This window comes from Pristiophorus japonicus, chromosome 11 (genome assembly GCF_044704955.1).
Source record: "Pristiophorus japonicus isolate sPriJap1 chromosome 11, sPriJap1.hap1, whole genome shotgun sequence".
NCBI lineage: Eukaryota > Metazoa > Chordata > Chondrichthyes > Pristiophoridae > Pristiophorus > Pristiophorus japonicus.
The window spans coordinates 1,525,630-1,548,532 of NC_091987.1; the positions used below are offsets into that span (position 1 = coordinate 1,525,630).

The 22,903-nt window shown below is 44.4% G+C and overlaps 1 protein-coding gene across 6 annotated transcripts in view; it reads left to right on the forward strand.

The window, feature by feature from the left end:
* Positions 1 to 20,258, forward strand: part of LOC139275958 (uromodulin-like 1) — a 425,626-nt gene extending 405,368 nt beyond the window's left edge. For all 6 annotated transcript variants that reach the window (XM_070893210.1, XM_070893209.1, XM_070893213.1 and 3 more), the window contains 4 exons: positions 2,448 to 2,678; positions 3,493 to 3,652; positions 10,732 to 10,822; positions 18,271 to 20,258. In XM_070893210.1, coding sequence (XP_070749311.1) covers positions 2,448 to 2,678; positions 3,493 to 3,652; positions 10,732 to 10,822; positions 18,271 to 18,458 — 670 coding nt within the window. In that variant the 3' untranslated portion in view covers positions 18,459 to 20,258. The remainder of the gene's footprint in view (positions 1 to 2,447; positions 2,679 to 3,492; positions 3,653 to 10,731; positions 10,823 to 18,270) is intronic.
* The last annotated feature ends 2,645 nt before the right edge of the window (positions 20,259 to 22,903 follow it).

Below are 22,903 nucleotides of genomic sequence, written 5' to 3' on the forward strand. Positions count from 1 at the left end.
CACCTTACTTCATCTCACTGTATTAACATAAAGGGTTGCCTTTTCCTCAGGGATGGGTTCACTGCTAGCAGAGAGTCTGGATCAGCCTTTTGCCTGCGACTTTGATGTCACCATGACCCTAACCCATCGCCCTGGGTCAGGGCTGATTAGTTATGCCGGGTGGTTTTCTGGAGGAATCCCTGCCATCGAGAAGAAGCCATGCTGCTGTTGGTCAAGGAAATGAGCCGAGGCCTATAAAGGGTGAGCCATTGATAGCAGACCCTTTCCCTCCAAAAGAGCCTATGGTGGGCTTTTGGCTGCTGCCCCAGGTCTCCTGGTGGTTTCGGGGTTGATGGTAGCTGAGGAGCGAGGCTGGGACTTCAGCTGGCTTCCCAGACCCTGTTGTTTACATGCGGTGTGGTGCTTGGTGGTGAAGGAGGCGGGGGGTGTGGGGGGTGATGATTTCTGATGGTGATAGCAGGGGTGGGATGTAGTGGGGGGTCTCTCCGGCCCACTTCTCTGCATTTTCTGCCGCAATACTGCTGGATTTTAGGTGGCACATAGTGGAGGGAAATCCAGCCCCAATTGTGCAATCGGCTTTTTGAAACCTGAAATGAATTTAACTGTTGCAATTCGACAGTTAAATAATTTCTTTATATCCACTATTCTTTGCTCTTTCTGTTAATACCTGTACTGATAAACATTTTAAGGTGCTTATTGCTACAGTGTGGGTGATTCACACTGGAAATATTCCTGCTTCCCACCACAGTGAGGGGAAATCTTAATTTTAAACCTCAAATTGCACCCCTCACCCCCATGAATGAATGTTGTCACTTCTTTATCTCCATGTCTTGGGAGTCACAGAAGCCCAAAATTTGCGTCTGCAGACTTATATCATAACTTCCTTTGTCCTACTCACTTGACATGCTGTCCAATCTGCAGTGACTGGTGCCAATAGCTGGTCACACAGTAGTAGATGTTACAAAGTTACAGGGTAGGTATGAATGAGGTAGACTATTTGCCCCATCTGAGCTCATCCATAGAATCATAGAAATTTACAGCACACAATGAGGCCATTTGGCCCATTGTGTCCGTGCCGGCCATGAAAGAGCTATCCAGCCTAATCCAGCTCTTGGTCCGTAGCCCAGTAGGTTACGACACTTCAAGTGAATATCCAATTACTTTTCAAATGCCTTTCAGGCGGTGAGTTCCAGAACCCCAACATCCTCTGGGTGAAACAATTTCTCCCCAAATCCCCTCTAAAACACCTACCATTTACTTTAAATCTATACCACCTGGTTATTGCTAAGGGGAATAGGTCCTTCCTATCCACTCTATCTAGGCCCCTCATAATTTTATACACCTCAATTAGGTCTCCCCTCAGCCTCTTCTGTTCCAAAGAAAACAATCTCAGCCCATCCAATCTTTCATCATAGCTAAAATTCTCCAGTCCAGGCAACATCCTTGTAAGTCTGTACCCTCTCTAGTGCAATCACATCCTTCCTGTAAAATGATGACCAGAACTGCATGCAGTACTCTAGCTGTGGCCTAATCACTGTTTTATACAATTCAAGCATAATCTCCCTACTCTTATATTCTGTGCCTTGACTAATAAAGGAAAATATCCATGCAAAAGCACACTACATCCAACTATGTCTGAAATGTCTCCAGTTTTTTTTGCCTACGGTACACAAGAACATAAGAAATTGGAATAGGAGTAGGCCATCTGGCCCCTCGAGCCTGCTGCCCCGTTCAATAATATCATGGCTGATCTGATCTTGGCCTCAACTCCACTTCCCTGCCCTCTCCCCATAACCCTTGACTCCCTTATCTCTCTCCACCTTAAATCTAGTCAATGACCACGCCACCCAGAAATGTATTCCACATGCTGATCACTCTTTACATCGATTTACATGCAGATTATAACACAGAAACAGGCTGTTCAGTCCAACTAGTCTATGTTGGTGTTTATCCTCCGTACGAGCAGTAGACTTAATCCCACTTGCCCACTCTGTTGCCAAACCCCTTCATCCCCCATTCCTTCAACCACCTGTCTAACTGATTCTTAAACGTAACATGGTCCCTGCTTCAACCACTAACGATGGTAATGCAATCTACAGCCTCACAGCCCTCTGTGTAAAATCTTTCACCTGCTCTCTGTCCTAAATCTCTTACACTTCATCTTGTATCATTGCCCCCTCATTCTAAATCCTTCAACCACTGGAAACTGTCTGTCTCTCTCAACTCTGTCTCATCCATTCATCATTTTAAATATCTCCATAAGCACTGAATCAGGGCTAAGTTTGCCTTTTTCCAGTTTGGACCTGTGCCTCCTTGTCCTACTGGCTCTGTTTAAGATAGCTGTGTTTATTCATTACTCTAAAGTAGAACACTTACTGTTAAAATGTCAGCTTGTTGTAGGACTTCAGATGCTCAGTTATTTTAACAGTCAACTATTTTGTTTCAAGGATGAATACAATCAGCTTAGAAGGAATAGGAAACTATATGGCCAACATTGAGACCTTCAGTGGAAACCACGCACTGTCGAAAGACTCCATTTTAACACCTGAAGATGAAGTGTCCATTCAAGTATCAATTGATACATCAGATAGCAGAGCCAAGCTGATCCTTGCAGAGTGCTGGGCAACACCAAGCAACAATTCAACCAGTGATGCTTCATACACTATAATCAAAACCAGGTAAGAGATGGATGGTCAAAAGTGTATGAAGGATGATGGAAAACTTCGTTTAGTTGGTCAATGAGGGGCTCAAATTAATTCATGATTTTGCACGTAAACTATGAAGGTCTTTCTCATAGGGTGTTTTTCCCTTTGGTTTAATCAATATTTTATTTGTTGGTGTACTAAAATGTAATTGTTACTTTTTTTCTGACTTTCCTAATTCCTCCCCTTTCCCACCTCCACCTCCTCATCCTCCTCTGGCTTGAAGGCATTGACTTTCACTGGGTACATTTGATTGGACAAAGGGCTACTCTTGGTCAAGTAGCCATTCTTCATACTTGTGCAGTCAGTGTTGGTAGATTGTTCTACATTAGGAGCAGAAGAAAACACCATAACCAAGCCAGATCCTGTCCTCACATGTTCGGCAGGAGTCACAGTACAGTGATGAGAAGCGGGAACTCTGTGTCATTTTCATTCCCCTTTCTCTAGCCTACGGAAAATGAGGCCAGTAGGGTAGCACATTGCCACTGGGATCAGTTAACTCAGCATAGACCAGGATTTGTACTTGTGACTTTCCCTGTGGCTCAGGTCCACATTGGACACTGCATTCCCCAATATTCCCCAATAGCTATCAAGATCCCCCTTCCTCCTCTTACCATTGCAGAACTTGAGCCTTTGAATGAATAAATAAGATTAATAATAAACCACACATTGCAGATGAGTTGGAGAAATTCATCACGAGGAGTGATGAATCAAAATGGTCCACTATCAATGTCTCTTATTTTGTAAATTTTACCACTTAACTCTTAACAAGTTCTGTTTACCATTTCAGCTGCCCAGTTCCAGAATCACAGACAAGAATATCTGAAAACGGAAACTCCACAAGTGCAATTTTTACTTTGAAAGTGTTTTCATTCATTGACATGCCTTTTGTCTACATACACTGCCAGACTCAGGTCTGCTTGGAAGTCAACGGGGTCACATGCCAACCGGTAGGTCCAATAATGTGACTCTGGAAAAAGGGTGCTAAATACTTTTGTCTTCTTGGGCCACTGGATGGCACGCCATAAAACCCTGCAAGCCACGGATGAACGACTACAATAAAAGTCACAGAACTCAAGGAATGAACACAACCCCAGTTCCTCCTGCCTCAAGTTAGGTTACAAACTAACCATTTAAATTTGCTGCTCCATTTCAGAAGTGGACTGGGTGGGGCTCTGTAGACTGGATAACCCAAGCTTGTCACAGCATAGATGCCATGGCTGTTTAGACACGCCTGCTTTCAAACCCAAAAATTGGTCGTGTCCAATTAACAAAATATTCCTTTGGTTACTACGTTAAAGTATTTAGAGGCCCAGCTGTCTTCCTATATTTTTTTGAACCATATCTAAGCTGTCAGCTGTGGCTCGATAGTAGCAGTTTCTCATGTCTAAGCCAGAAGGTTATGGGTTCAAGCCCCACTCTGGAAATTGGAGCACCAAATCTAGGCTGACACTTCAGTGCAATACTGAAGGATTGTTTGCATTGTCAGAGGTGTCGTGGTTTGGATGAGACATTAAACCAAACCTCTGCATGCCCTCTCAGTTCCATATAAAAGATTCCCCAGCTTTATTTAAAGAAGATCAGGGAAGTTCGGGCAAATATTTATCCCTCAGCCAATATCACTAAAACATATTATCTGATCATAGCTGCTTGAGGAATCTTGCTGTGTACAAATTGGCTGCAGTACAATAGTGACTATACTTCAAAAGTACTGGCTGTAATTGGCTTTGGGGTGTGAAAGGTGCTTTATAAATGCAAATGATTTTCTTCTTCCTTTCTGGCATAAAAATAAAACAGGGAAGGTGGCTCAACCGTGGCTAACAAGGGAAATTAGGGATAATGTTAAATCCAAGGAAGAGGCATATAAATTGCCCAGAATAAGCAGCAAACATGAGGACTGGGAGAAATTTAGAATTCAGCAGGGGAGAAAGGGTTTAATTAGGAGAGTGAAAATAGAGTATGAGAGTAAGCTTGCAGGGAACATAAAAACTGACTGCAAAAGCTTCGATAGATATGTGAAGAGAAAAAGATTAGTGAAGACAAATGTAGGCCCCTTGCAGTCAGAATCTGGTGAATTTATAATGGGGAACAAAGAAATGGCAGACCAATTGAACAAATACTTTAGTTCTGTCTTCACCAAGGAAGGCACAAGTAACTTTCCAGAAATACTAGGAGACCGAGGGTCTAGCAAGATGGAAGCACTGAAGAATATCCTTATTAGTCAGGAAATTGTGTTAGGGATATTGATGGGACTGATGGCCAATAAATCCCCAGGGCCTGATAGTCTGCATCCCAGAATACTTAAGGAAGTGGCCCTAGAAATAGTGGATGCATTGGTGGTCAATTTCCAACATTCTATAGACTGTGAATCAGTTCCTATGGACTGGAGGGTAGCTAACGTAACCCCACTTTTAAAAAAGGAGGGAGAGAGAAAACAGGGAATTATAGACTGGTTAGCCTGACATCGGTAGTGGGGAAAATATTGGAATCAATTATTAAAGATGTAATAGCAGCGCATTTGGAAAGCAGTGACAGGATCAGTCCAAGTCAGCGTGGATTTATGAAAGGGAAATCATGCTTGACAAATCTTCTAGAATTTTTTGAGGATGTAACTAGTAGAGTGGACAAGGGAGAACCAGTGGATGTGGTGTATTTGGACTTTCAAAAGGCTTTTGACAAGGTCCCACACAAGAGCTTAGTGTGCAAAATTAAGGCACATGATATTGGAGGTAATGCATTGATGTGGATAGAGAACTGGTTGGCAGACAGGAAGCAAAGAGTAGGAATAAACGGTCCTTTTCAGAATGGCAGGCAGTGACTAGTGGGGTACCGCAAGGTTCAGTGCTGGGACCCCAGCTATTTACAATATACATGAATGATTTAGATGAAGGAATTGAATATAATCTCTCTGAGTTTGCATATGACACTAATCTGGGTGGTAGTGTGAGCTGTGAGGAGGATGCTAAGAGACTACAGGGTGACTTGAACAGATTAGGTGAGTGGGCAAATGCATGGCAGATGCAGTATAATGTGGATAAATGTGAGGTTATCCACTTTGGTGGCAAAACCAGGAAGGCAGAATATTATCTGACTGGTGACAGATTAGGAAAAGGGGAGGTGCAACGAGACCTGGGTGTCATGGTACATCGGTCATTGAAGGTTGGCATGCAGGTACAGCAGGCGGTGAAGAAGGCAAATGGCATGTTGGCCTTCATAGTGAGAGGAATTGAGTATCGGAGCAGAGAGGTCTTACTGCAGTTGCACAGGGCCTTGGTGAGGCCACACTTTGAATATTGTGTGCAGTTTTGGTCTCCTAATCTGAGGAAGGACGTTCTTATTTTTGAGGGAGTGCATCGAAGATTCACCAGACTGATTCCCAGGATGGCAGGACTGACATATGAAGAAAGACTGGATCGACTAGGCTTATATTCACTGGAATTTAGAAGAATGGGAGGGGATCTCATCGAAAATATAAAATTCTGACGGAATTAGACAGGTTAGATGCAGGAAGAATGTTCCCAATGTTGCGGAAGTCCAGAACCAGGGGTCACAGTCTAAGGATAAGGGGCAAGCCATTTAGGACCGAGATGAGGAAAAACTTCTTCACTCAGAGAATTGTGAACCTGTGGAATTCTCTATCACAGAATGTTGTTGAGGCCATTTCGTTAGATACATTCAAAAGGGAGTTAGATGTGGCCGTTATGGCTAAAGGGATCAAGGGGTATGGAGAGAAAGCAGGAATGGGGTACTGAGGTTGCATGATCAGCCATGATCATATTGAATGGTGGTGCAGGCTCGAAGGGCCGAATGGCCTACTCCTGCACCTACTTTCTATGTTTCTATGTTTCCTTTATGTGGAGATCTTCACACTGCAATGTTAGCTCTACTCGACATTAAAGGTTTCCTGCTTGTATGACACATGTACCATGGAGAGAAAAAGGAAAACCAACATTAATCTTGCCTTTGATAAATGTGGAGATTCTGTGACTTTGTGGCTTTTCTACCATGTAGCAAGTAATTGTTGACTGGGCATTTAGCTGGGTGGGGCAGAGCACATATCTAAACGTTTGTCTCAAGGTGTTAATTTTATACTGCGACCACATTCGTACAGTTGATCATCCAACCAGCTAATAAAAGGAAAAATGACTCACTTTACTGATTTACATCACCTAAATACTACTTCCTGATTTACAATCTTGGTGGTGTCTCCCTTTTGTTTGCTGTCAATCAGCAGTTTCTTATGCTCCATTTAAGGACGTGCTTATTTGTACTGCAAAAATGGCCACCATGCTCCACCCTTTGTCTATGATTGGTCCCCTTGGAGGATAAGCCACACCCTGAAGTTTCACAGGAATGTGTAACTGGAACCGCCCATCCCAAGGTCTCACTGACTTTGCAAATTGTAACTCGATCCACTTTGACTTCCTGAAGCAACAGAGGAGAGAGCTCCTCAGAAGACAGCAAGGGCCAACCAAAGTGCCTTACCCCAGTCCAAGTGCATGTCTCCCCCAGCCAAAGTGCCTTACCCCACTCCAAGTACATCCCTCCCCCAGCCAAAGTGCCTTACCCCACTCCAAGTACATCCCTGCCCCAGCCAAAGTGCCTTACCCTAGTGCAAGTGCCTTCTTCCCCCCCCAACCCACCATAGATGGGGCAGGCACTGTATACGGATTGTTAACAGGTTTATTGGGTATGAAATGAACAGTGACAGTGTTGTGACTTCTGGATATCATCCACTCCAATGATGTCCCTTGTAGGGGATTGGAAGAATGTGATCCGTACTCCCCCACCCACATCTTTCCAATCCCCTCCCACCCGTGTCTCTCTCTCCCCCCAGTCTCTCTCACTCTCCCCCCAGTCTTTCTCACTCTCCCCCCAGTCTTTCTCGCTCTCGCCCCAATCTTTCTCACTCTCCCCCCAGCCTCTCTCACTCTCCCCCCAGCCTCTCTCACTCTCCCCCCAGCCTCTCTCACTCTCCCCTCAGATTCTCTCACTCTCCCCCCAGCCTCTCTCTCCCCCAAGCCTCTCTCACTCTCCCCCCAGCCTCTCGCTCTCTCCCCCCAGCCTCTCTCTCGCTCTTGGTCCTAGGCCTGGCGCTTTCGGCCCCAGGACCGCTGCACTCGGCTCCGTGGGCAGAGAATTGAGGTCGGGGGGGCGGGGGGAGGGGGTGGGGGGTGGGGCGGTGGGGTGGGAGGGAGGTAGAGGGGAATGGGCCGGGGCCTGAGCGGGCAACGAGAGCCTCAGGTTCTGTTTCTCGGCACCGCGTGCATGGAATGATTCGGGCCGGGAGCAGGGAGGAGCTTGACAGGGACGGGGCTTGTTGCATGTTTGTCAAAAAAGTGCAGCATGGGCGGGGGGCGGGGCTGGACAGACGCCTGTCTGTCAAAAATGTACAGTACAAATAGTTCCATCATCCATTTATCCTGTCATTTATAAATTGGATAGCTTCCCCTTAGAGCAGAGAAGATTGAGAGGAGATTTGATCGAGGTGTTCAAAGTCATGATGTTCAAAATCATTCTGGTTCTCCACCTTTCTGCCAATGGAAACAGTTCTCTCGATCTCTACACAGGTTAGATAGAGAGAACTGTTCCCATTGGCAGAAAGGTCGAGAACAAGAAGACAAAAATGTAAGGTGATTGGCAAAAGAACCAAAGGCAACATGAGGAAAATATTTTTACGCAGCGAGTGGTTAAGATCTGGAATGCACGGCCTGAGGGGATGGTGGAGGCAGACTCAATTCTATCTTCAAAATGGAGTTGCAAAGGTATGTGAAGGAAAAACAATTGCAGGGCTCCAGGGAAAGGGTAGGGGAGTCGGCATGCCCTTGATGGTTTTCTTCCCCCGCTCTATCCCCGTAGCCCTGCAAGTTTATTTCCCTCAAGCGCCTATCCAATTTCCTTTTGAAATCTTTGATCGTCTCCGCTTCCACCACTCCCGTCGGCAGCGAGTTCCCGGTCATTACCACTAGCTGCGTAAAAACGTTCTTCCTTACATCCCCCTGTATCTCTTGCCTAAAACCTTAAACCTGTGTTCCCTAGTCCTTGTACCAGCAGCTAATGGGAACAACCTTTCTTTGTCTATCTTATCTAAATCTATCATAATCTTGTACACCTCTATCAAATCTCCCCTCAACTTCCTTTGCTCCAAGAAGCACAAGGTGCGGTACTTCTTCTTGAACCGCTGCAGGCCTTGTGGTGAATGACAGCGTCCCTCCCCTCCTGGGTGGCACAATGGGTTAGTACATGGATTTGAATTCAGGCCAGATAGTTGGCTTGAATATTCTCCTGCAAAATAAGTCTCAATGCAGTTCCGAATACTGTCAGGCCTAAATCACGAAGCCACCCTTAATTTGGCATGAATTGGCACTGAAATTGATATTAATGTCTGGTGTGAGAAGTGCACAGGTCAGACAAATGCAGTAGAGGCTGGAGCTGAGGTTGTGGTGAAGCAGCATGACAGTTACTCGGAACCAACTTGTGCAATACTTGACCTGGCAGTGCTTGATCCTGACACTGGGTGCTTGAAGTGGGGAACGTATTTGTTAAAATGAGACATTTTATTATAACAAGGTTGGACTCCAGTGTAAATGCAGCTTTGATGCTTTGAAATTGAAAATGGTTAATGGGCCATCTGGGACTTTAGTAAAGATGTGACCAAAAGTCACTCCTGAAAGAATGAGATTTAAGGATAGCGAAAGAAACAGAGGAATGAAAGAGAAGTAAATAACGTGAATTTGAGTCAAATCAGGTACAGAAAGAGAAATAAAGAGAGGGAAAGAAAGATTGGATTAAGAGAGAAAAAAAGAGACAGGAAGGAAATGTTAAAAATCTCTTAACTATTTGCTACCTGTAGGAGTGAGACGCCACAGTTTTAATTGTTCTCTTTCTGGGCTGATGAGGTTAAGTGGTATTGCAGGAAAGAATAAAAGAAAGATTTGCATTTACATAGTGTCTTTTACGACCACCGGATGTCTCAAAGCGCTTTACAGCCAATGAAGTATTTTTGGAGTGTAGTCACTGTTGTCATGTAGGAAACATGGCAGCCAATTTGTGCACAGCAAACTCCTACAAGCAGCAATGTGATAATGACCAGATGATCTGTTTTTTTGTTACGTTGATTGAGGGATAAATATTGACCAGGACAGCGGGATAACTCCCCTGCTCTTCTTCGAAATAGTGTTATGGGATCTTTTACGTTCACCTGAGAGGGCAGACGGGGCATCGGTTTAACATCTCATCTAGAAGATGGCACCTCTGACAGTGCACCACTCCTTCAGCACTGCATTGGAGTGTCAGGCTAGATTTTTTATGTGCTCAAGTTCCTGGAATGGGACATGACCCCACAACCTTCTGACTCAGAGGCGAATGTGTTGCCCACTGAAGCACACACTCGTCATTATGCTATTAAGTACCAGCACTAACTGTCTGGGCAAGTTTAATTTGTAATTAATGCGCAAATGCAGCAATTTCTTGAAACTCACGGGGATATTGAGGGCGAGCTGCTGTTTTCACGAGGCTAACTCACACCGTATCTCTTCCTCGCCGCACATTGCTGGACCCTTTACACATAAATAACAGCAGGCGGATTGAACATGTCGGTATTTTCCCAGAATATTTGTGTATTTGACTCATAATCTGACCTCATAGCTGCTTCCTGCTGCAAAAAAATTATTAGTGACTAAAACGACAAATAAAAAAATTAATTAAAAAGAAAAATATGCACCTGATTTTCTGTTCTTTGCTCTACACATTTCTCCCTTCCGTTTCTTAAGACACTGTGCCTTTACTGACAAAACTAATGTTGCGTTTAATGCGGCTCACAATTATTAATGTTAAATTGTTCAGTAAATAGTGATTTGTTTTTGCAATAGACCATGTTGAATGGTCTCTTTGCAATATCTTTTGCTACATTTCCCTAGGCCTGGATAATTGTGGTCATTCTGGGACACAAAAGTGGATTGGGATGTAATTGTTGCCACATCTTATTGCAAAATGATTCTTACAGTTTTATGTTTTTCTGTCTAAACAGTCATGCAATGGCTCGCGTTCGGTCAAGAGTGCTGAAGTCATTGCAGAAAGAACAGTGTCACTTGGGCCTCTGTATCGCAGGTACAACAATGGTGAGTGATACATGAACCTTCTCCTGGGTGTGGTGCTATACAGCCTAAAACAAATAGTTCAACAAAAGACAACACGTAGTAAGTGAATTATGACGACCTTTAGCGAATGTGAGAAAAATTACTCAAGGCACTTGCCGGAGGCATAATCAGACAGAAATCAACAGTGAACCAAAAATAAGACACCAGGGGGACCTGGGGTCTTTGTGCATGAAACACAAAAAGTTAGTATGCAGTTATAACAAGTAATCAGGAAGGCAAATGGAATGTTGGCCTTTATTGTAAGAGGGATAGAGTATAAAAGCAGAGAAGTCCTGCTACAACTGCACAGGGTATTGGTAAGACCACATCTTGAGTACTGCATATAGTTTTGGTCTCCTTATTTAAGGAAGGATATACTTGCATTGGAGGCTGTTCAGAGAAGTTTCACTAGGTTGATTCTAGAGATGAGGGGGTTGACTTATGAAGGTAGGTTGAGTAGGTTGGGCCTTTACACATTAGAGTTCAGAAGAATGAGATGTGATCTTATTGAAACATGTAAGATAATGAGGGGGCTCGCCAAGGAGGATGCAGAGAGGATATTTCCACTCAGAGGGGAAACTAAAACTAGGGTCACCCGTTTAAAACTGAGATGAGGAGGAATTTCTTCTCTCAGAGGGTTGTAAATCTATGGAAATCTCTGCCCCAGAGAGCTGTGGAGGCTGGGTCATTGAATATATTTAAGGTGGAGATAGACAGATTTTTGAGCAGTAAGGAGTAAAGGATTATGGGGAGTGGGCAGGGAAGTGGAGCTGAGTCCATGATCAAATCAGCCACGATCTTATTGAATAGCAGAGGAGGCCCGAGGGGCCAAATGACCTAATCCTGTTCCTATTTCTTATGTTCTTATATTCTTATGACAGCCCAATGGAGCCATGGCTAAAGAAAGAAATGCTTGCATTTATACAACAACTTTCACGACCTCAGGACATCCCACAGTATTTTGCAGCCGATTACTTTTGAAGTGTAGTCACTGTTGCAATAGAGGGAAACATGGGATTCATGAGATGAGTTATGTCATCTAAGATCAGTTAACAGCATGGACTGGATTCTGACCCTGGCCTTCAGGTTTGGATGGCCTAATTGTGTAATGGATAGTGACCTTAACCTTCTCTTAAGATAGTGGCAGTGGAATATCAAATGACCACATTCTGTATTTACATGCTGATAGTGATAATTAGTAGCCTATTTTTAAAAAAATAGTTGTTAACTTTGAAGTCATTTTCAAACAAGTCCAAGTCACAAGACAACCTTATCAGCTAATTCGTAACCTTGTGCACCACCCACCTTTTGACACCTTCACTAGAAGTGATTGATCGTAGAGAATAAGGTACAAAACCAGGAAGTGAATACAATGGGGGCGTAAATTACGACATATATTTGGCAAAATGTATTTATCTCATACCTAAACAATAAGATATCACCAACACCATTTCCTGCTCTTTCATTAAATGACTCAGGTCATGTTCCTTTCAGCAAAATGTTAATAATTCGATACAATTACAGTAATTGAGGAGCTGAGCAGGAAATGGCGATGTGTAAGGATACAATCAGAGCGGGATCCCTTTGGAAGGTTGGGAAATAGCAGACTGTGGTTAGAGGGTCTCTCCAGGGATGATCAAGAGGCTGCTTTTTCCAACGATAAAAGGAGGAACAGAGGTCAGGTGATGGTAATGACAGAATCATGGAGAAACTTACACACATAAGGAGGCCATTCGGCCTGTCGTGCCTGTGCTGGCTCTTTGAAAGAGCAGTTGCGCTTAGTCCCACACCCTGTAAGTTCCTCATCCTCGCCTCCCTTTAAAATTCTTTTTGGAGCCAGCTTCCACCACCTTTTCAGGTGGAGCATTCCAGATCCCACCATCTCCGAGTGAAAACATTTCTCCACATCTCCCCTCGAGATCTTTTGCCAATGATTTTAAATCTACAACCTCTGGTTATTGACCCACTCGCCAGAGGGAATAATTTTTCTCTATTTACTCCATCAAAACCTCTCATCATCTTGAAAGCCTCTATTCAGTCACCCATTAACTGTCACTATTCCAGGGAGAACAGTCCGAGCTTTTCAAACCCCTCCTCATAGCTGAACTCCCTCATCCCTAAGAAGTAGAACCAACAGTCTTCTTTCTGGCACCCAATGGCAGTATCAAATACTCACGAGTACATAGCACCTTGTCAAGTCCATAGAATGTCCTAATGGTCAGTGTCACAACCAATAAATTAACTTTATACTCTCTGTTGCTTTCGTAGAATCTTACAGCACAGAAAGAGGTCATTCAACCCATCGTGTCCGTGTCGACTCTTTGAAAGAGCTATCCAATTAGTCCCACTTTCCCCGAAGTCCTGCAAATTTTTTCTTTTCAAGTGCATATATACAAGTTGTTTTAAGAGTTATCATTGAATCTGCTTCCATCACCCTTTCAGACAGTGCGTTCCAGATCATAACAACATGTTGCGTAAAACAGATTCTCCTCAGCGCCCGTTATTTTTGTGTACCAATTGTCTTAAATTTGTGTTCTCTGTTTATCGACATTCCTGCTAGTGGAAACAGCTTTGTGAGCAAACATAGTGGCCCATTTGTACACAGCATGATCCCACAAAAAGCAGTGAGATTAATGACCATTTAATGTATTTTAATGGTGCGGGTTGAGAGAATATTAGCCAGAACACTGTGAGAACTCCCTAGACTTCTTAGAAAAAGTGCTTTAGGATCTTTTGTGTCCATCTGGGCTGGCAGACAGGGCCTTAGTTTAACATCCCACCTGAAAGATGACACCTTCAAAAATGTAGCAGACCATCAGTTACTGCACTGAAGAGTCAGCCTAGAGTTATGTACACAGGTACCTGGAGTGGAGAGCCAATAGCACCAATGTCCCCATTAAGCTGCACGGCCGCGCTGTGGTCTGGAGGTTCCACACAGCAGTCCCGCTTGCTGGTTATACAATGGGAAAAACTGTGCATGAATGGGTCACGCAGCCCGTTAAAGGGGCCACGCACCCAAAAGAAAATTAAAGGGAATATTGAATAGCACAGTTCAGATTCAGAGTAAAGCTTCCTCTAACTAAAATAAATGTGCCTCAGCACCAACCTCAAAAGCACCTCATGCCAAAATTAGGGCAAATTTTGTGCTGTGTCCTAAATCTTGTCACTGCTCCAATCCCCTCTCATCCTTCAAGTCCATTCTGAAAATCCATCTCTTTGATAATCTCTCTACCTTGGAGCCTTGAGATGGTTTCCGATGTAAAACACAAGTTGCTGTTGTTGGCCTATGCCCAATGGGAAGTGAATTCATCCTGTTCAAGCTCATTTTAGATTAGGACTCTTACAGACGATGACGACTTTGGTCCCATCAACCTTGGTGGGTTTAAGCCCTTTAGAAATGAAAGACCAAAGTCCAACCAAGTTCCCAATTAGGCTACAACAATTAATGCATAGGTGTCAGCATTGAGGTGGGGAGAAAATGATAATTCATTCTCCTCTGCTCTTTCTTGGTCACCTTATTGTATGGGGGAGAAAAAGTTTGAAGGATGTCAGACCTTCAAGACTTAGAACTTCCTCCCCGCCACGGAATACATATTCACAAAGGTACAAGGGTACAGTCGTGCACTCGATTATGTTATTGGACTAGTAATTTAGAGGACTGGATCGATAATCCAGAGAATGATAATCCAGAATTTAAGAAGCTGGAATTGAAAAAAAAAACTGGTATCAGTAAAAGTGATCATGAATCTGTTGGATTTTCATAAAAACCCAACCGATTCACTGATGTCTTTTAAAGAAGTGAACCTGCCGGTCTTACCCAGTCTGGCCAATATGTGAGTGCAGTACCACACCAACATGGTTGATTCTTAACTTCCCTCTGAAGTGGCCTAGCACACCACTCGGTTGTATCAGTTGAGCAACTAAGGATAAGCAGTAAATGCCAGCGACACCCACATCCTGAGAATGGATATAAAGAATTCCCCGAGCCTCTTTAGAGCCACCTCTGTGAATAAACAAAAGAAATGAGGAATAAGTAAGAATTAGATTTGAGGAGTGGGATAGTCACCTGGTGTAGATTGTTCAAATATAATGGGGGATGAATGAGGACAATGCCATGCGAAGGGTAACTCTAGACAGCTCCAAGTGCTTGGGGTAAAGGTGGACAGACAGGCAGCACTACTGCACTGGTCCCCAATGTATTTTTTAATATGCATGGAAAAATAACTGTAGCTATAATATGGGCTCATTGTAGTTCTCAGAACCAACTTGATTGTAAACTCAGAGCTGTGTAATATTAGTAACCAGTGAAGAAGAAAAATGTATTTACATAGAAACATAGAAAATAGGTGCAGGAGCAGGCCATTCAGCCCTTCTAGCCTGCACCGCCATTCAATGAGTTCATGGCTGAACATGAAACTTCAGTACCCACTTCCTGCTTTCACGCCATACCCCTTGATCCCCCGAGTAGTAAGGACTTCATCTAACTCCCTTTTGAATATATTTAGTGAATTGGCCTCAACTACTTCCTGTGGTAGAGAATTCCACAGGTTCACCACTCTCTGGGTGAAGAAGTTTCTCCTTATCTCGGTCCTAAATGGCTTACCCCTTATCCTTAGACTGTGACCCCTGGTTCTGGACTTTCCCAACATTGGGAACATTCTTCCTGCATCCAACCTGTCCAAACCCGTCAGAATTTTAAACGTTTCTATGAGGTCCCCTCTCACTCTTCTGAACTCCAGTGAATACAAGCCCAGTTGATCCAGTCTTTCTTGATAGGTCAGTCCCACCATCCCGGGAATCAGTCTGGTGAATCTTCGCTGCACTCCCTCAATAGCAAGAATGTCCTTCCTCAAGTTAGGAGACCAAAACTGTACACAATACTCCAGGTGTGGCCTCACCAAGGCCCTGTACAACTGTAGCAACACCTCCCTGCCTCTGTACTCAAATCCCCTCGCTATGAAGGCCAACATGCCATTTGCTTTCTTAACCGCCTGCTGTACCTGCATGCCAACCTTCAATGACTGATGTACCATGACACCCAGGTCTCGTTGCACCTTCCCTTTTCCTAATCTGTCACCATTCAGATAATAGTCTGTCTCTCTGTTTTTACCACCAAAGTGGATAACCTCACATTTATCCACATTATACTTCATCTGCCACGCATTGGCCCACTCACCTAACCTATCCAAGTCACTCTGTAGCCTCATAGCATCCTCCTCGCAGCTCACACTGCCACCCAACTTAGTGTCATCCGCAAATTTGGAGATACTACATTTAATCCCCTCGTCTAAATCATTAATGTACAATGTAAACAGCTTGGGCCCCAGCACAGAACCCTGCGGTACCCCACTAGTCACTGCCTGCCATTCCAAAAAGTACCCATTTACTCCTACTCTTTGCTTCCTGTCTGACAACCAGTTCTCAATCCACGTCAGCACACTACCCCCAATCCCATGTGCTTTAACTTTGCACATTAATCTCCTGTGTGGGACCTTGTCGAAAGCCTTCTGAAAGTCCAAATATACCACATCAACTGGTACTCCTTTGTCCACTTTATTGGAAACATCCTCAAAAAATTCCAGAAGATTTGTCAAGCATGATCTCCCTTTCACAAATCCATGCTGACTTGGACCTATCATGTCACCATTTTCCAAATGCACTGCTATGACATCCTTAATAATTGATTCCATCATTTTACCCACTACTGAGGTCAGGCTGACCGGTCTATAATTCCCTGCTTTCTCTCTCCCTCCTTTTTTAAAAAGTGGGGTTACATTGGCTACCCTCCACTCGATAGGAACTGATCCAGAGTCAATGGAATGTTGGAAAATGACTGTCAATGCATCCGCTATTTCCAAGGCCACCTCCTTAAGTACTCTGGGATGCAGTCCATCAGGCCCTGGGGATTTATCGGCCTTCAATCCCATCAATTTCCCCAACACAATTTCCCGACTAATAAAGATTTCCCTCAGTTCCTCCTCCTTACTAGACCCTCTGACCACTTTTATATCCGGAAGGTTATTTGTGTCCTCCTTAGTGAATACTGAACCAAAGTACTTGTTCAATTGGTCTGCCATTTCTTTGTTCCCCGTTATGACTTCCCCTGATTCTGACTGCAGGGGACCTACGTTTGTCTTTACTAACCTTTTTCTCTTTACATACCTATAGAAACTTTTGCAATCCGCCTTAATGTTCCCTGCAAGCTTCTTCTCGTACTCCATTTTCCCTGCCCTAATCAAACTCTTTGTCCTCCTCTGCTGAGTTCTAAATTTCTCCCAGTCCCCAGGTTCGCTGCTATTTCTGGCCAATTTGTATGCCATTTCCTTGGCTTTAATACTATCCCTGATTTCCCTAGATAGCCACGGTTGAGCCACCTTCCCTTTTTTATTTTTACGCCAGACAGGAATGTACAATTGTTGTAATTCATCCATGCGGTCTCTAAATGTCTGCCATTGCCCATCCACAGTCAACCCCTTAAGTATCATTAGCCAATCTATCTTAGCCAATTCATGCCTCATACCTTCAAAGTTACCCTTCTTTAAGTTCTGGACCATGGTCTCTGAATTAACTGTTTCATTCTCCATCCTAATGCAGAATTCCACCATATTATGGTCACTCTTCCCCAAGGGGCCTCGCACAATGAGATTGCTAATTAATCCTCTCTCATTACACAACACCCAGTCTAAGATGGCCTCCCCCCTAGTTGGTTCCTCGACATATTGGTCTAGAAAACCATCCCTTATGCATTCCAGGAAATCCTCCTCCACCGTATTGCTTCCAGTTTGGCTAGCCCAATCTATGTGCATATTAAATAATTTGTATTTATACAGCCTCTTTCACAAACTCAGGATATCCTAAAGTGATTTATACCCAATGAACCACTTTTGAAGAGTGGTCACTGTTGTAATGTAGGAAACGCGGCAGCCAATTTGCACACAGCAAGCTCCCATAAGCAACAATGAGATAATTGACCAGAGTTTTGAATGATGTTGCTTGAGGGATAAATATTGACTGGGGGGAGAACTGCCCTGTTCTTTGATGGGGACTTCTGCATTCACCTGACAGGGCAGATGGGGCCCCGATTAATATCTCATTCTAAAGATGGCATGGCCAATAGCGCAGAAGCAGGTGCACCAGGGCTTTAGCTGTCCATACTTTCAGGATGGGTGAGGTACAAGAGACCTGTTGGTACCTGTACCTTCAGACAGACATTTATGGAGAGGAGCGGAAAGGAGAGCAAAATAGAATTTATTTTTAAAAGGCAGTGAACATTAAGTTTACGTTTTGCGTTTCAGTAATTAATGCATCGCTGTAAATATGGTGAAATTCTTTCCAAACCTGTCTTTCTGGGACAGTTGTCTAACTGACTATAATAGTGTTGATATCACGAAGCTGCTGACTTAGAATATTGTGCTTTTATCTTCTAACAGATGGTGGCCCCGTGGTTGAGCTGGATAAAAATAGCTCAGCAGTGAGGGCTGTGGTCATGCTCGGAATTCTCCTTTGCCTGACGCTTGTGGTAATAACTGCGGTTGTGGTGACCTTATACACCAGGTGGGGCCGGAGCGTCACCCTCCAGCCTGATGGCCAGAACTACCAGGCGTTCAATAACTACTGACGATGCAGAAAGAGTAACAATGATTCTACACTGCCCGTGCCTTGGTGGCAGGGCTGCAGAGGTTGTGTCGTTCATTTACCAGTACGTTAGTAGGAAACACAATTACTTTTTGACATTTTTCAAAAAGGAAGTCTGAATAATTTAATCTGTCTCTTTTAACACGGTTGTAAGGGAAGGGGTGCAGACCCTACTACAACCCTCCAAGATCTGCGCTCCTCCAATTCTGGCCTCATGTCCAGCCCCGATTTTCATCGCTCCACCACTGGTGGTTGTGCCTTCAGCTGCCTAGGCCCTAAGCGCTGGAATTCCCTCTCTAAACCCCTTTCCCTCGCCACTTCCCTCTCTTCCTTTAAGATGCTGCTTAAGACCTAGCTCTTTGAACAAGCTTTTGGTCCCCTGACCTAATCTGATCACACTCCTCTGAAGTGCCTTGGGTGTTTTACTATGTTAAAGGTGCTATATAAATGCAATTTATTGTTGAACCTACCATTTGACAGTGGGGAAGAGGCAGTCCAGGGGAGGGAGGCCTAAACCATCCTTTTTGGGCAGGAGATGCATTCTTGCTCCTCCAGGCCCACCACGGAAAGTAAAAAAGCTCACCTCTTTTGGCCTCTGCTCCTCGGTCGTCTGGCAGGAATACGACACTTGCTTCCCCGCTCAGGCTCATGGTTAAAATGCAGTTTGGTCTCAATGATGTAATCGCAATGCGACCTGCATATTTAAAGAAAGACCCACTGGTTTCTGGTGGGTGTTCTTCTCACTTTCTCAGAAGATTGGGTTAAAATAGCTTTTTGTGGGATCCGAGTGGGATGTCGGTGGGTGAGTCCCAGGGGCAATTTTAACTACCCACGGGCGGAAAGGGTTAAAATTGCCTGTTTATGTGTGGAATGAACTATTTCGCTGACTTCATGAATTGTCAGTACGATTTGCCTTACCTCCCATGAGGGGGGCGTGTGGGGAGGGGTCATACTCTGATTACTGCCGTAATGAACAGGATCGGGGTCTTCTGTGATGCACCACATGGTCCAGTAGCCTAAGCACTGTTTACATTCACACATGGAGAACGGGAGAGGTAGTGGAGATCCAACTGGTGCCGAGGGAATCGGACTCTAGCTGTGTCTTCAGGAGGAAAGGGGTGAACATTGTCAGGGGATTTTAGTGCAAAATAAATTAAATGGATTGTGCTCTGAGAGGTCCTGCTCTTTCGCAGAACATAACAAAATCGGTCTGTTAGACTGTGCCTCATGGCTCCATATTAAATTCACAGGCCACTGCCAACAGTCACTCGCTCTCCTCCTGAATCCCTCCCTCCCCACCACCCCAATGGACTCTCGACAAGTGGGACGATTTCCCGCCACCCCGCTCAGACCTGCGAGTTGTCTCTGGGATCACGACTGGTGCCTGTAGTAATAAACTGGAAATAAGCAACTGAAAGCTGAGGGGCTGATTTGCCCTGGAGCTGCTATCTCCCTGTTGGCCGATTTGGGCGAGATTCAGTTTCTCGGCCTTTATTTTACCCGTTTTGCTCCAATGTAGGATTTTTTTTGTTTTCAGGCCAAGTTGCTGTGGGCAGATTCGCACAAACCAATTTCCTTTTCCAACTGGGATCCAGGGAACTGTGAGATTCCTTGAGGGGAATCCCAGGGATCCTTGATGCCATCAGATTTCTGTCAGCATGGGTCAGCTATGGAGCGAGCACAGTGTCTTGAGAATGATGTATTCTATATTTATTCTGTATGTGTTGTCTTGCTAACACATTATTATTTGTTGCTCTGTGCTAATAAAACAATATTTTCTGCATATGATGGCAATGTGTTCTTTGGGTAAATAATACTTCTTTCAGAAGCTAGAACTGGGCGTCCCCAAGGGTATGTCAATGTTTGCAGAGGGTCTCTGAGAGTGTGTCTGTATTTGCAGGGCAACCTCAGGAGTGTGTCAGTATTTGCAGGGATTTTCCAGGTGTGTGTCAGTATTTACTCTGAGAGGCCAGAGATCGTGGCTGGGGACTCCAAAATCTTCCTTAGGGGGCCCGGGGGAGGATGAACTCCTGCTCCTCCTGGCCCACTAGGAGTGCTGAAAGAGCCGGTTACCTTGGGGAGTTGGCAGCTCCTTTCACTGCCGAGTTTCCCAATTTATCAACATGTTAAATATGTTAATAAGTATCCCGCCTCTCCACGGAGGGACATTCGGATACTCCGATATCCGTCGTCGTAAAATTGGGTAACGCGAATTTCATTATTTAACCCCAGCCCACCCCCCTCCCGCCCGTCTTTGTTTTGTTTTTACTGGCTGTTCTAGTTACTGTACGTCTTGTTTTTCCCACTTTACATGTTTCTGCTAAAGTTAGGAATGAAAAAGCTGTTTAGCAATAGTCATTCACTCACCACACCTATTTGTTCTAGGTGTGGTGGTTCTTCAATGATGGGCATGTGTACCCAAGGCACATTTATTTAAGGGGATCATCGCTACATTGTCGCTGTTGTTCACTATTGTGAGTACAAAAATAGCTCTCTCAAAGTAGTCAGGAAGAGATTGTGATTTGGAGATGATTTGTTTGCTGATACTCTGTGTTAGCATTCTCACCTCTGAGTCAGAAGGTTGTCGGCTCAAGACCCACTCCAGAGACTTTAGCACATAACTGAGACTGACATTCCAGTGAAGCACTGAGGGCTTGCTACACTGGTGGTGGTGTCTTTTGGATGGGATGTTAAACTGCACCCCCCATCTGCCCAGTCAGGTGGATAGAAAAGATCCCGTAAGATTATTTGAAGAACAGCAGGTCAAAATTTATCGTTCAACCGACATCATGAAAACAGATTACCTGGTCAAAAGTAATTGGCATTTGGAAAAGTATGGGTTAATAAATGAAAGTCATCATGGATTTGTTGAAGGGAAATCATGATTGACTAAGTTGAGAGAGAGTTGATGAGGCTAGTGTGTATATGGAGTTGCAAAGGCGTTTGACAAAGTAACACATAATAGACTTACATAGAAACATAGAAACATAGAAAATAGGTGCAGGAGTAGGCCATTCGGCCCTTCTAGCCTGCACCGCCATTCAATGAGTTCATGGCTGAACATTCAACTTCAGTACCCCATTCCTGCTTTCTCGCCATACCCCTTGATCCCCCTAGCAGTAAGGACCTCATCTAACTCCTTTTTGAATATATTTAGTGAATTGGCCTCAACAACTTTCTGTGGTAGAGAATTCCACAGGTTCACCACTCTCTGGGTGAAGAAGTTCCTCCGCATCTCGGTCCTAAATGGCTTACCCCTTATCCTTAGACTGTGACCCCTGGTTCTGGACTTCCCCAACATTGGGAACATTCTTCCTGCATCTAACCTGTCTAACCCCGTCAGAATTTTATATGTTTCTATGAGGTCCCCTCTCATTCTTCTGAACTCCAGTGAATACAAGCCCAGTTGATCCAGTCTTTCTTGATAGGTCAGTCCCGCCATCCCGGGAATCAGTCTGGTGAACCTTCGCTGCACTCCCTCAATAGCAAGAATGTCCTTCCTCAGGTTAGGAGACCAAAACTGTACACAATACTCCAGGTGTGGCCTCACCAATGCCCTGTACAACTGTAGCAACACCTCCCTGCCCCTGTACTCAAATCCCCTTGCTATGAAGGCCAACATGCCATTTGCTTTCTTAACCGCCTGCTGCACCTGCATGCCAACCTTCAATGACTGATGTACCATGACACCCAGGTCTCTTTGCACCTCCCCTTTTCCTAATCTGTCACCATTCAGATAATAGTCTGTCTCTCTGTTTTTACCACCAAAGTGGATAACCTCACATTTATCCACATTATACTTCATCTGCCATGCATTTGCCCACTCACCTAACCTATCCAAGTCGCTCTGCAGCCTCACAGCATCCTCCTCGCAGCTCACACTGCCACCCAACTTAGTGTCATCCGCAAATTTGGAGATACTACATTTAATCCCCTCATCTAAATCATTAATGTACAGTGTAAACAGCTGGGGCCCCAGCACAGAACCTTGCGGTACCCCACTAGTCACTGCCTGCCATTCTGAAAAGTACCCATTTACTCCTACTCTTTGCTTCCTGTCTGACAACCAGTTCTCAATCCATGTCAGTACACTACCCCCAATCCCATGTGCTCTAACTTTGCACATCAATCTCTTGTGTGGGACCTTGTCGAACGCCTTCTGAAAGTCCAAATATACCACATCAACTGGTTCTCCCTTATCCACTCTACTGGAAACATCCTCAAAAAATTCCAGAAGATTTGTCAAGCATGATTTCCCTTTCACAAATCCATGCTGACTTGGACCTATCATGTCACCTCTTTCCAAATGCACTGCTATGACATCCTTAATAATTGATTCCATCATTTTACCCACTACCGATGTCAGGCTGACCGGTCTATAATTCCCTGTTTTCTCTCTCCCTCCTTTTTTAAAAAGTGGGGTTACAT